This window comes from Rhinoderma darwinii, unplaced genomic scaffold (genome assembly GCF_050947455.1).
Source record: "Rhinoderma darwinii isolate aRhiDar2 unplaced genomic scaffold, aRhiDar2.hap1 Scaffold_988, whole genome shotgun sequence".
Classification (NCBI taxonomy): domain Eukaryota; kingdom Metazoa; phylum Chordata; class Amphibia; order Anura; family Rhinodermatidae; genus Rhinoderma; species Rhinoderma darwinii.
The window spans coordinates 1-15,904 of record NW_027464562.1 but is presented as its reverse complement, the minus strand read 5'-3'; the positions used below and the strand labels follow the sequence as shown (position 1 = coordinate 15,904).

At 38.1% G+C, this 15,904-nt stretch overlaps 1 protein-coding gene across 1 annotated transcript in view; it reads left to right on the top strand.

Moving 5' to 3' along the window:
- LOC142734918 (heat shock 70 kDa protein 12B-like) overlaps positions 1–8,787 on the top strand; it is a gene marked incomplete at its 3' end in the record, with an annotated part of 80,985 nt that extends 72,198 nt beyond the window's left edge. The window contains exons 4-7 of the mRNA XM_075849586.1: positions 2,344–2,468; positions 6,732–6,918; positions 8,430–8,534; positions 8,671–8,787. Coding sequence (XP_075705701.1) covers positions 2,344–2,468; positions 6,732–6,918; positions 8,430–8,534; positions 8,671–8,787 — 534 coding nt within the window. The remainder of the gene's footprint in view (positions 1–2,343; positions 2,469–6,731; positions 6,919–8,429; positions 8,535–8,670) is intronic.
- Between the last annotated feature and the right edge of the window lie 7,117 nt (positions 8,788–15,904).

Genomic DNA, 15,904 nt, shown 5'->3' with positions numbered 1-15,904 from the left:
ATATAATTATATACAGAAGATGCCCAGGTTATACCAGCATGCTCCATATCACTATATACAGGAAGATGTATAACTTATACCAGCTGTACATATATAATTACCCAGGTTATACCAGCATTATCCATATCACTATATACAAGAAGATGTGTAACTTATACCAGCTGTACATATATAATTATATACAGAAGATACCCAGGTTATACCAGCATGCCCCATATCACTATATACAAGAAGATGTATAACTTATACCGGCTGTACATATATAATTATATACAGAAGATACCCAGGTTATACCAGCATGCTCCATATCACTATATACAAGAAGATGTATAACTTATACCAGCTGTACATATATAATTATATACAGAAGATACCCAGGTTATACCAGCATGCTCCATATCACTATATACAGGAAGATGTATAACTTATACCAGCTGTACATATATAATTATATACAGAAGATACCCAGGTTATACCAGCATGCTCCATATCACCATATACAAGAAGATGTATAACTTATACCAGCTGTACATATATAATTATATACAGGAGATACCCAGGTAATACCAGCATGCTCCATATCACTATATACAAGAAGATGTATAACTTATACCAGCTTTACATATATAATTATATACAGAAGATACCCAGGTTAAACCAGCATGCTCCATATCACTACATACAAGAAGATGTATAACTTATACCAGCAGTACATATATAATTATATACAGAAGATACCCAGGTTATACCAGCATGCTCCATATCACTATATACAAGAAGATGTATAACTTATACCAGCTGTACATATATAATTATATACAGGAGATACCCAGGTTATACCAGCATGCTCCATATCACTACATACAAGAAGATGTATAACTTATACCAGCTGTACATATATAATTATATACAGAAGATACCCAGGTTATACCAGCATGCTGCATATCACTATATACAGGAAGATGTATAACTTATACCAGCTGTACATATATAATTATATACAGAAGATACCCAGGTTATACCAGCATGCTCCATATCACTATATACAAGAAGATGTATAACTTATACCAGCTGTACATATATAATTATATACAGAATATACCCAGGTTATACCAGCATGCTCCATATCACTATATACAGGAAGATGTATAACTTATACCAGCTGTACATATATAATTATATACAGAAGATACCCAGGTTATACCAGCATGCTGCATATCACTATATACAGGAAGATGTATAACTTATACCAGCTGTACATATATAATTATATACAGAAGATACCCAGGTTATACCAGCATGCTCCATATCACTATATACAAGAAGATGTATAACTTATACCAACTGTACATATATAATTATATACAGGAGATACCCAAGTTATACCAGCATGCTCCATATCACTATATACAAGAAGATGTATAACTTATACCAGCTGTACATATATAATTATATACAGAAGATACCCAGGTTATACCAGCCTGCTCCATATCACTATATACAAGAAGATGTATAACTTATACCAGCTGTACATATATCATTATATACAGAAGATACCCAGGTTATACCAGCATGCTCCATATCACTATATACAGGAAGATGTATAACTTATACCAGCTGTACATATATAATTATATACAGGAGATACCCAGGTTATACCAGCATGCTCCATATCACTATATACAAGAAGATGTATAACTTATACCAGCTGTACATATATAATTATATACTGGAGATACCCAGGTTATACCAGCATGCTCCATATCACTATATACAGGAAGATGTATAACTTATACCAGCTGTACATATATAATTGTATACAGAATATACCCACGTTATACCAGCATGCTGCATATCACTATATACAAGAAGATGTATAACTTATACCAGCTGTACATATATAATTATATACAGAAGATACCCAGGTTATACCAGCATGCTCCATATCACCATATACAAGAAGATGTATAACTTATACCAGCTGTACATATATAATTATATACAGAAGATACCCAGGTTATACCAGCATGCTCCATATCACTATATACAAGAAGATGTATAACTTATACCAGCTGTACATATATAATTATATACTGGAGATACCCAGGTTATACCAGCATGCTCCATATCACTATATACAGGAAGATGTATAACTTATACCAGCTGTACATATATAATTGTATACAGAATATACCCACGTTATACCAGCATGCTCCAGTGTGAGTGACTGGTCAGAGTCCCCACATTTGCACTCACATCCTCTATACACCTCTTTCTTTGATGGTGAGGTGACCGTATTATCTTGTCAGACATCTTTAAACGATGACCATTCTTGTATTTCAGAGGAGCGAACATCGGTCCGTCCCATCGTCTCGGTTCATTGTAGTCGTGGCTATAGACTTTGGCACCACATCCAGCGGTTACGCCTTCAGCTTCGTAAAGGACCCTGAAGCGATACACATGATGAGGTAAATTGCTGTTACTATACAATGAGGCTAGTGCTGGGGGCGGGACTGTGACAACACTTATTGACTCCAGAACACCTGATTGATATTTATAATAGTTGCTTAGGTGAACCGAGGATAAACACATTTTAGGCGGAGTCGTCTTTGAATATTGTTTTTCAGTCGGCGACTACCTTCATAAATATCCATAATAAAATATATTCTGTATAGACGGCCCCTTTAAGGGTTTATATTGAAGCAGAATGGTAGCAGAGCAGGGCGGCCCCGTGCTAATCTTAGTATACAGAATGGTCTCCGAACTACAGAAGAATGTTGGAATGTGTTTTGGCTTCACCCCCGTCCGCCCGTATCATACCACAGGATGTTCTGTCTCCCTGCCAGGCACAGGGGGGCCACACTAATCAAGTGCAGAAACAAGGGAGCACCCAGGGAGGCATCCATTACACGTTATCCACCAGAAGTATGGATTTCACCTGTGTTTCTGCTTATTTATACATCGGAGCAGACCAAACCGGGGACTGACCCGATCTATAAACATCTAAGCTGATCTCATAGGTAGCCGACATTTAAAGGAAATCTCCAGACACGACTGTAAACTATCTCCATATCTTCCATATGAAGCTCCGATAACTATAAATGTGGATTTTGGACCATACGGTTCTAGAAAAGTGCTAATTCTAGTCCTTTTATCTCCGCTGCCGGCATCCCCTGCATAGCACTGATCTCAGCCTCACAGGGGGGGTGTGGGCGGAGACTGAGCACTGCGATCTGCTCTTGATTGCATATAAGGGTATGATTACACGCTTAGCAAAAAACGTCTGAAAATACGGAGCTGTTTTTCACGGCCGTTTTTGGAGCTGTTTTTCTATAGAGTCAACTAAAAACGGCTCCAAAAACATCTCAAGAAGTGACCTGCACTTTTTTTAGCGGACGTTTTTTTACGCAGCCGTTTTTCAAAAAAACGCCCCATCAGAACAGAACAACATTTTTCCCATTGAAATAAAAGGGCAGATGCCCGAAAAACGGCCGAAAATAAGCCGTGTGAACATACCAAGGTCACATGACACCAACAAGCATGTGGTTTTAAAGGGGTTGTCCACTACCGGACAACTGATGACCTATCCTCCGGATAGGTCGTCAGTATATCATCAGTGCAGGTACGACACCGGGACCCCCGCACCGATTAGTTGCTCTGGTGGCCTGCGGGCATCGGATGATATGGCACAGTTTTCAGTGTACGGAGCAGGAAGCAGTTGGCTCCATACATTGCAAAGCGGCCGCGCTGCAAAACTTCAGCTCTGCTCCTATTCACTTTAAAGAGAACCTTTCACCTCCCCAAACATGTGCAGCATGTTATAGGAAAGGCTTCACAAACCCTGTCTGACGTAAAATTATTTTTGTAACTCCCTCCGTTATTTACATATTGGTGGCGTTATATTTGGCGCCCGATATGTAAATAAGCCCCTGAACAGTTAATGGGGCGTTTCTAACTAACTAAAAGGCAATGGGTTGTGATGTCTCCGCTCTGACACTGTCCAATCAGCTGCGGACAGTATCAGGGCGGCTTGCGCTGTGCTCCCTCCCACGAGATCGCACACAGACTTGGTGGTTGTGCTGCAGATAGGATGCGCGCATGGCCATTCGCTCTCACATCGACGTCACCATTCCCGCCGCCACGCAACGAGAAGAGACGAGGAGAAAGAAGCAGAGACAAGGAGGAGATGTACTTACATCCGTCGATGTGCGCTCCCACGCTATCTGCAGCACAACCACCAAGTGTGTGTGTGTGTTCTCGTGAGAGGGAGCACAGCGCTAGCCGCCCTGACACTGTCCGCTGCTGATTGGACAGTGTCAGAGCGGAGACATCACGCCCCATTGCCTTTTAGTTAGTTAGAAACGCCCCATTGACTGTTCAGGGGCTTATTTACATATCGTTCGCCAAATATAACGGCATCGATATGTAAATAACGGAGGGAGTTAGAAAAATAATTTCACGTGAGACAGGGTTTGTGAAGCCTTTCCTATAACATGCTGCACATGTTTGGGGAGGTGAAAGGTTCTCTTTAAGTACTGCAGCTCGGCCGCCATTCCGTGACCGGAGCTAACTGCTTCCGGTATGGACGTCCGGTGCTCGAGGGGGCAGCCGGAGCAGATGATCGGTGCGGGGTCCGGGTGTCGGACCCCCACAGATCATGTACTGATAACCTATCCAATGGATAGGTCATCAGTTGTCCGGTAGTGGACAACCCCTTTAAGGAACCCTTACCTAAAGAGCTGGTGGGAGTGGCAATAAAAAGTGGGCGTGTTCATACACAATTTACTCCCACTCATAAATGTCTGATTGGTGGGGATATGACCTCTTGAATTCCCACCAATTGCCACTTGAAGAGTACTCGGTCCTCTGTTCTTGATGGACAGGAGGCCCAACACGGACAGAACGTGGGAGCTCTCTGCTGTTTCCATATCTCCCATTCACTATAATGGCAGATGTACGCAATCGCTGGGATTAGATAGCAATCGCCGTAATGTCTACACTATGGAAAATCCCTTTAAGGGCTGGAGATGGCGTCATAGCAGGAGATGGATGAAGTGGCAGGGATTCTGATGGACCGCTACGCCTCCTGTACTATATATAATGTACATTGCGCTGAATGTAGTAGAACAGTAGCATTCTACACGAGACACAACAAACTCTTGGCCTCGCTTCCCATCCCCAGGATCCGGCCATATTACACACATCTCGTCATTTTGCAGATGGATTTAATTAAGGAAATGTGACATATTTTCCGACTGGAATGTGTAAACGCGTACCATAGTAATAAATGATGGAGGCATCTGCTCACCATCTCCTTCATCATTACTGAGTTACTGTGGAATATGGTGAACCCAGTTTACACTGACTACGCTGGTTTTGTACCCTAAAAAAAAAAAAAAAAAAAAAACACAGAAAAAGGCCATACTTACAAATGGACACAGCCAGGCCAGAAATGCTGATGAAAGGGCGAGCAGGTGCTTTAAATAATAATAGCCACTCCCACTAGTCTTGAGGGGAGTGGTGTGTGGTGCATGGGATGTGTAGTAAGAAATAATAAATGAATAGTGTGTGTGCAAGTGTAATACTATAAGTGAAATATAGGGGGCAGTAATAAATGAAGTGCCTCAATAGAAATAAATGGATAATGGGGTGCAAGTGAGTGAAACATGGAGGGATAGTGTGTACGTCATGAGGCACAACGTGTATAGCCAGGTAGAAGCCTATTTGTGACGCCTTGATAATTCATAGAGCGGGCTACCCTGCTTGCTATGCCAAACAACAACACACCATGCTCTCCCAGCATCAAAGACCCGGCTGTGTCCAAGAGAAGCGAATATACATAGTAATGAAAAATACCTGGGGTATTGGTAATCATTTTGGCCAAAAGGACGCAAGCTCGCAATCCACGACAAGGATCCCCAGACTTGCGAGTCCCTAAATCCTAAACTGGAACAGAACGTTCCTGATGCACAAACAGAACCGATAAAAACACAGGGACATATACAAAAACACCGACAAAGGCCATACTTACAAATGGACACAGCCAGGCCAGAAATGCTGATGAAAGGGCGAGCAGGTGCTTTAAATAATAATAGCCACTCCCACTAGTCTTGAGGGGAGTGGTGTGTGGTGCATGGGAGGTTTTGTACCCTTACTGGCCCTCTGGCCGGACATTGGAACTCTACTACTTGGGTCCTTCATCATATTTGACTACACAAAATAAGTGCCTAATGTCCAGAACCCGTGATTGTCCTTGGTTTACCAAACTAGTGGCCAACCGGACCTTTCCATACCACTCTGTATCACTGGCAGTGGTTGTAGTAGGCTCCTCCAAGGCATGGACTCCAGGGGTTGGTCACTATATGAAGATACAAGTAGCCCTCAGGTGTGTCCTACCAGCACCAGTTGCTTCAAACTGGATGTTAGAAGATCAGTCATCGGAACTATATCAAGTTTATAACAAGGAGCACGTAGAACTGAACTCGGAGCCAGCTATGAGTCAGGAACAAATTTACAGAGTCAAAACTAGAACAGACACTTGGGGTAGACCCTAGAAGCGACACTGCAGCTCTGGCAATGACATGAAGTGTCAGCAGGTCCTAAGTCAACCATTCCAAGTGTCTTGATGTCTTTCCAATTTGTCCAGATGCCAATTTGATAATTTGTAATTTGTCCAAATTCCTCCATGATGGCTCCACCAGTAAACCACTTCTTCTGCTGTTCATTTTTAGGAAATGGGAAGGAGGGGACCCTGGGGTTGCCCACCAGAAAACTCCCACAAGTTTGCTGCTGACTCCTGATAAGGCGTTCCACAGTTTTGGGTACACGGCCAGAGATTTTTACCATGACCTGGACCCTGAGGAGGCTCGAGACTGGCTCTACTTCGAGAAATTCAAGATGAAGATTCATAGCACCAGTGTAAGAGCGGTGGGAATGATTGTAAGGGCGAAACATGAAATCAGTGCCTAGGTTATCAAATATGGGCTCCTGGCTTTCGGGATACCTCCTGTGCCCTTCATATGGGAAAGTTTTTGACTAGAACTCCTGCCCCCAGAAGCATTACCTTTACAATAACAATTTTTAAACCATTTTGAGTGACACTAAAGGTCCCAAATAAGAAAGCAAAGAACAGATCACCCCATAACAATGTCACAATGCCACAAAACCCCATAAATGACAATGATGGAGCCTCTACAAGTATAAGCCACAGATGACCCCATATGTGCCAGCCACAGAGGGCATCATAACTACATTCGAGTGAGCAAGGTTAACCTGACATTGGAACGTGGCTTGTTAATGTTTGAGAATTTGGACCTGTACATTTTGGCAGTAAAATCACCCCTTAGGCTGGGTTCACACGTGGCGGAATTTCACTTAAATTCCGCTGCGGACACTCCGCAGCGTTAATCCGCAGCGGTGCCGTTTGTCCATTGACTTACACTTTAATTTAGCAGTGTTCGTTTAGACGAGGCGTAAAATTCCGCTGCGGAGCATAGGCTGCGGAGCGGAATTTGGTGTCCGCAGCATGCTCTGTCTGTTGCGGAGCAGTGGCGGACTCATGGCGGAATTTCTCCATTGACTTCAATGGAGAGTCAAAATTCCGCAATGAAGTCCGCAGATATTATGTGTGCTGCGGAGCGTATTGGTTTTACTACCATGACATTTCTTCATTCTGGCTGGACCTATGTATTTCTAGGTCTACAGCCAGACTGAAGAAGTCAATGGGGCTCCCGTAATGACGGGAGCGTTGCTAGGAGACGTCTGTAAATAGTCACTGTCCAGGGTGCTGAAAGAGTTAAGCGATCGGCAGTAACTGTTTCTGCACCCGGGACAGTGACTACCGATCTCAATATACATGTATCTGTAAAAAAACATATAAGTTCATACTAACCGAGAACTCCCTGCTTCTGTCTCCAGTCCGGCCTCCCAGGATGACGTTTCAGTGTAAGTGACGGCTGCAGCCAATCACAGGCCAAGCACAGGCTGCAGCGGTCACATGGACTGGCGCGTCATCCAGGGAGGTCGGGCTGGATGCCGAAAGAGGGACGCGTCACCAAGACAACGGCCGGTAAGTATGAAAATCGTTTACTTTCACTAGGAAAGTGCTGTCCCTTCTCTCTATCCTGCACTGATAGGGAGAAGGGAAGCACTTTTCCCGCAGTCCGCAGCAGCTAGTCCGCATCAATGTACTGCACATTTTGTGCAGATCCGCAGCAGAATCTGCAACGCAGATTCTGTGCGGCATTGATGCGGACAGTTGCGGAGGAAATCCGCCACGTGTGGTCATGCCCTTAGCATTCCATATGTAGAGGTTGGTGGATGTGTCCTTCGACATGGACAGACAGTTCAACGTGTGTAGAAAATTATATCCTCCCCGGTCATATCCGATATCTTCAGTCACATGACTCTAGTTTTAATATATCTTTTAGGACCTCACCATGAGGACAGAACTGGAAGCGGTTAATGGGAAGAAGTTCCAAGCACTGGAGGTGTTTGCACACGCCTTGAGGTTCTTCAAGGAACATGCAGTGCTCGTGAGTCAGACATTACAGTAGAAACAAGGAGCGGAGATTGAGCTAGAAGTCTTTAAACCGCTAAGGTTACAGCAAAAGATGTAAGATATGTTTGTATATAGCGGAAACTATTTTTTTTCTTATTGTCCTCAAAAAGGAACTCAAGGAACAATGTCCGTCTCTTGATGAGAATAAAGGCATTCGATGGGTGATAACTGTACCCGCAATCTGGAAGCAGCCAGCAAAGCAATTCATGAGAGAAGCGGCATATCTGGTAAGATGTTACACCTCCTGCCGAGACTCAAATGATTCATTGTAAAAATACTGAAAATATGAAATCACTACACACTACAGCTGGTGGTCTAATAACTATAATACTGCCCCCTATACACAAGAATATAACTACTATAATACTGCTCCTATATACAAGGATATAACTACTATAATACTGCCCCTATATACAAGAATATAACTACTATAATACTGCCTCCTATATACAAGAATATAACTACTATAATACTGCCCCCTATATACAAGAATATAACCACTATAATACTGCCTCTATATACAAGAATATAACTACTATAATACTGCCCCTATATACAAGAATATAACTACTATAATACTGCTCCTATATACAATAATATAACTACTATAATACTGCCTCCTATATACAAGAATATAACTACTATAATACTGCCCCTATATACAAGAATATAACTACTATAATACTGCCCCCTATATACAAGAATATAACTACTATAATACTGCCCCCTATATACAAGAATATAACTACTGTAATACTGCCTCCTATACACAAGAATATAACTACTATAATACTGCCCCCTATATACAAGAATATAACTACTATAATACTGCACCGATATACAAGAATATAACTACTATAATACTGCCGCCTATGTACAAGAATATAACTACTATAATACTGCCACCTATGTACAAGAATAAAACTACTATAATACTGCCTCCTATATATAAGAATATAACTACTATAATACTGCTCCTATATACAAGAATATAACTACTATAATACTGCCCCTATATACAAGAATATAACTACTATAATACTGCCCCCTATATACAAGAATATAACTACTATAATACTGGTCCCTATATACAAGAACATAACTACTATAATACTGCCCCTATATACAAGAATATAACTACAATAATACTGCTCCTATATACAAGAATATAACTACTATAATACTGCTCCTATATACAAGAATATAACTACTATAATACTGCTCCCTATATACAAGAATATAACTACTGTAATACTGCTCCTATATACAAGAATATAACTACTATAATACTGCCCCTATATACAAGAATATAACTACTATAATACTACCTCTATATACAAGAATATAACTACTATAATACTGCCTCTATATACAACAATATAACTACTATAATACTGCTCCTATATACAAGAATATAACTACTATAATACTGCTCCTATATACAAGAATATAACGACTATAATACTGATCCTATATACAATAATATAACTACTATAATACTGCTCCTATATACAAGAATATAACTACTATAATACTGCCTCCTATATACAAGAATATAACTACTATAATACTGCCTCCTATATACAAGAATATAACTACTATAATACTGCTCTTATATACAAGAATATAACTACTATAATACTCCCCCCTAGATACAAGAATATAACTACTATAATCCTGCCTCCTATATACAAGGATATAACTACTATAATACTGCCCCGTATATACAAGAATATAACTACTATAATACTGCCCCCTATATACAAGAATATAACTACTATAATCCTGCCTCCTATATACAAGGATATAACTACTATAATACTGCCCCGTATATACAAGAATATAACTACTATAATACTGCCCCCTATATACAAGAATATAACTACTATAATACTGCCCCCTATATACAAGAATATAACTACTATAATACTGCCCCCTATATACAAGAATATAACTACTATAACACTGCCCCTATATACAAGAATATAACGACTATAATACTGCCACTATATACAAGACTATAACTACTATAATGCTGCCCCTATATACAAGAATATAACTACTATAATACTGCTCCCTATATACAGGAATATAACTACTATAATACTGCCTCCTATATACAAGAATATAACTACTATAATACTGCCCCCTATATACAAGAATATAACTACTATAATACTGCCCCTATATACAAGAATATAACTACTATAATACTGACCACTATATACAGGAATATAACTACTATAATACTGCCCCTATATACAAGAATATAACTACTATAATACTGCCCCTATATACAAGAATAGAACTACTATAATACTGCTCCTATATACAAGAATATAACTACTATAATACTGCTCCTATATACAAAAATATAACTACTATAATACTGCCCCTATATACAAGAATATAACTACTATAATACTGCCCCTATATACAAGAATATAACTACTATAATACTGCCCCTATATACAAGAATATAACTACTATAATATTGCCCCTATATACAAGAATATAACTACTATAATACTGCCTCCTATATACAAGAATATAACTACTATAATACTGCCCCCTATATACAAGAATATAACTACTATAATACTGCCCCCTATATACAAGAATATAACTACTATAATACTGCTCCCTATATACAAGAATATAACTACTATAATACTGCCCCTATATACAAGAATATAACTACTATAATACTGCCCCTATATACAAGAATATAACTACTATAATACTGCCCCCTATATACAAGAATATAACTACTATAATACTGTCCTCTATATACAAGAATATAACTACTATAATACTGCTCCCTATATACAGGAATATAACTACTATAATACTGCCTCCTATATACAAGAATATAACTACTATAATACTGCCTCCTATATACAAGAATATAACTACTATAATACTGCTCCCTATATACAAGAATATAACTACTATAATACTGCTCCTATATACAAGAATATAACTACTATAATACTGCCCCCTATATACAAGAATATAACTACTATAATACTGCCTCTATATACAAGAATATAACCACTATAAGGGCAAAGCCACACGTGGCGGAATTCCTCTTGAATTCCGCAGCGGACACTCCGCAGCGTTAATCCGCAGCGGAGCCGTTTGTCCATTGACTTCCACTTTTATTTAGCAGTGTTCGTTTAGACGATGCGTAAAATTCCGCTGCGGAGCATAGGCTGCGGAGCGGAATTTGGTGTCCGCAGCATGCAATGGATGTTGCGGAGTTGTGGCGGACTGGTTGCGGACTCATGGCGGAATTTCTCCATTGACTTCAATGGAGATTCTAAATTCCGCAATGAAGTCCGCAGCTGTCATGCACATGTTATGTGTGCTGCGGATGCGTCTTGCTTTTTTGACATGACATTTCTTCATTCTGGCTGGACCTATGTATTTCTAGGTCTACAGCCAGACTGAGGAAGTCAATGGGGCTCCCGTAATTACGGGAGCGTTGCTAGGCGACGTCAGTAAATAGTCACTGTCCAGGGTGCTGAAAGAGTTAAGCGATCGGCAGTAACTGTTTCTGCACCCTGGACAGTGACTACCGGTCCCAATATACAGCAACCTGTCAAAAAAATAGAAGTTGATACTTACCGAGAACTCCCTGCTTCTGTCTCCAGTCCGGCTTCCCAGGATGACGTTTCAGTCTAAGTGACGGCTGCAGCCAATCACAGGCTGCAGCGGTCACATGGACTGCCGCGTCATCCAGGGAGGTCGGGCTGGATGCCGAAAGAGGGACGCGTCACCAAGACAACGGCCGGTAAGTATGAAATTCGTTTACTTTCACTAGGGAAAGTGCTGTCCCTTCTCTCTATCCTGCACTGATAGAGAGAAGGGAAGCACTTTTACCGCAGTCCGCAGCAGCTAGTCCGCATCAATTTACTGCACATTTTGGGCAGATCCGCCGCAGAATCTGCAACGCAGATTCTGTGCGGCATTGATGCGGACAGTTGCGGAGGAAATCCGCCACGTGTGGGCATGCCCTAATACTGCCCCTATATACAAGAATATAACTACTATAATACTGACCCTATATACAAGAATATAACTACTATAATACTGCCCCCTATATACAGGAATATAACTACTATAATACTTCCCCCTATATACAGGAATATAATTACTATAATACTTCTCCCTATATACAAGAATATAACTACTATAATACTGTCCCCTATATACAAGAATATAATTACTATAATACTTCTCCTATATACAAGAATATAACTGCTATAATACTGCTCCTATATACAAGAATATAACTACTATAATACTGCCCCCTATATACAAGAATATAACTAATATAATACTGCTCTCTATATACAAGAATATAACTACTATAATACTGCCCTATATACAAGAATATAACTACTATAATACTGCACCCTATATACAAGAATATAACTACTATAATACTGACCATATATACAAGAATATAACTACTATAATACTGCTCCTATATACAGGAATATAACTACTATAATACTGCTCCCTATATACAAGAATATAACTACTATAATACTGCTCCTATATACAAGAATATAACTACTATAATACTTCTCCTATATACAAAAATATAACTACTATAATACTGCCCCCTATATACAAGAATATAACTACTATAATACTGCTCCTACATACAAGAATATAACCACTATAATACTGCCCCTATATACAAGAATATAACTACTATAATACTGTCCCCTATATACAAGAATATAACTACTATAATACTGCACCCTATATACAAGAATATAACTACTATAATACTGACCATATATACAAGAATAGAACTACTATAATACTGCTCCTATATACAAGAATATAACTACTATAATACTGCTCCTATATACAAAAATATAACTACTATAATACTGCACCTATATACAAGAATATAACCACTATAATACTGCCCCTATATACAAGAATATAACTACTATAATACTGCCCTCTATATACAAGAATATAACTGCCCCCTATATACAGGAATATAACTACTATAATACTGCCTCCTATATACAAGAATATAACTACTATAATACTGCCCCTATATACAAGTATATAACTACTATAATACTGCTCCTATATACAAGAATATAACTACTATAATACTGCCCCCTATATACAAGAATATAACTACTATAATACTGCTCCCTATATACAAGAATATAACTACTATAATACTGCCCCTATATACAAGAATATAACTACTATAATACTGCTCCTTTATACAAGAATATAACTACTATAATACTACCCCCTATATACAAGAATATAACTACTATAATACTGCCCCTATATACAAGAATATAACTACTATAATACTGCTCCTATATACAAGAATATAACTACTATAATACTGCACCTATATACAAGAATATAACTACTATAACACTACCCCCTATATACAAGAATATAACTACTATAATACTGACCCTATATACAAGAATATAACTACTATAATACTGCTCCTATATACAAGAATATAACTACTATAATACTGCACCTATATACAAGAATATAACTACTATAACACTGCCCCTATATACAAGAATATAACTACTATAATACTGCCCCTATATACAAGAATATAACTACTATAATACTGCCCCCTGTATACAAGAATATAACTACTATAATACTGCTCTTATATACAAGAATATAACTACTATAATACTGCCTCCTATATACAAGAATATAACTACTATAATACTGCCCCCTGTATACAAGAATATAACTACTATAATACTGCTCTTATATACAAGAATATAACTACTATAATACTGCCCCTATATACAAGAATATAACTACTATAATACTACCTCTATATACAAGAATATAACTACTATAATACTGCCTCTATATACAAGAATATAACTACTATAATACTGCTCCTATATACAAGAATATAACTACTATAATACTGCTCCTATATACAAGAATATAACTACTATAATACTGATCCTATATACAAGAATATAACTACTATAATACTGCTCCTATATACAAGAATATAACTACTATAATACTGCCTCCTATATACAAGAATATAACTACTATAATACTGCCTCCTATATACAAGAATATAACTACTATAATACTGCTCTTATATACAAGAATATAACTACTATAATACTCCCCCCTATATACAAGAATATAACTACTATAATCCTGCCTCCTATATACAAGGATATAACTACTATAATACTGCCCCGTATATACAAGAATATAACTACTATAATACTGCCCCCTATATACAAGAATATAACTACTATAATCCTGCCTCCTATATACAAGGATATAACTACTATAATACTGTCCCGTATATACAAGAATATAACTACTATAATACTGCCCCCTATATACAAGAATATAACTACTATAATACTGCCCCCTATATACAAGAATATAACTACTATAATACTGCCCCCTATATACAAGAATATAACTACTATAATACTGCCCCTATATACAAGAATATAACTACTATAATACTGCCCCCTATATACAAGAATATAACTACTATAATACTGCCCCCATATACAAGAATATAACTACTATAATACTGCTCCTATATACAAGAATATAACTACTATAATACTGCCTCTATATACAAGAATATAACTACTATAATACTGCCCCCTATATACAAGAATATAACTACTATAATACTGCCCCTATATACAAGAATATAACTACTATAATACTGCCCCTATATACAAGAATATAACTACTATAACACTGCCCCTATATACAAGAATATAACGACTATAATACTGCCACTATATACAAGACTATAACTACTATAATGCTGCCCCTATATACAAGAATATAACTACTATAATACTGCTCCCTATATACAGGAATATAACTACTATAATACTGCCTCCTATATACAAGAATATAACTACTATAATACTGCCCCCTATATACAAGAATATAACTACTATAATACTGCCCCTATATACAAGAATATAACTACTATAATACTGACCACTATATACAGGAATATAACTACTATAATACTGCCCCTATATACAAGAATATAACTACTATAATACTGCCCCCTATATACAAGAATATAACTACTATAATACTGCCCCCTATATACAAGAATATAACTACTATAATACTGCCCCTATATACAAGAATATAACTACTATAATACTGACCACTATATACAGGAATATAACTACTATAATACTGCCCCTATATACAAGAATATAACTACTATAATACTGCCCCTATATACAAGAATAGAACTACTATAATACTGCTCCTATATACAAGAATATAACTACTATAATA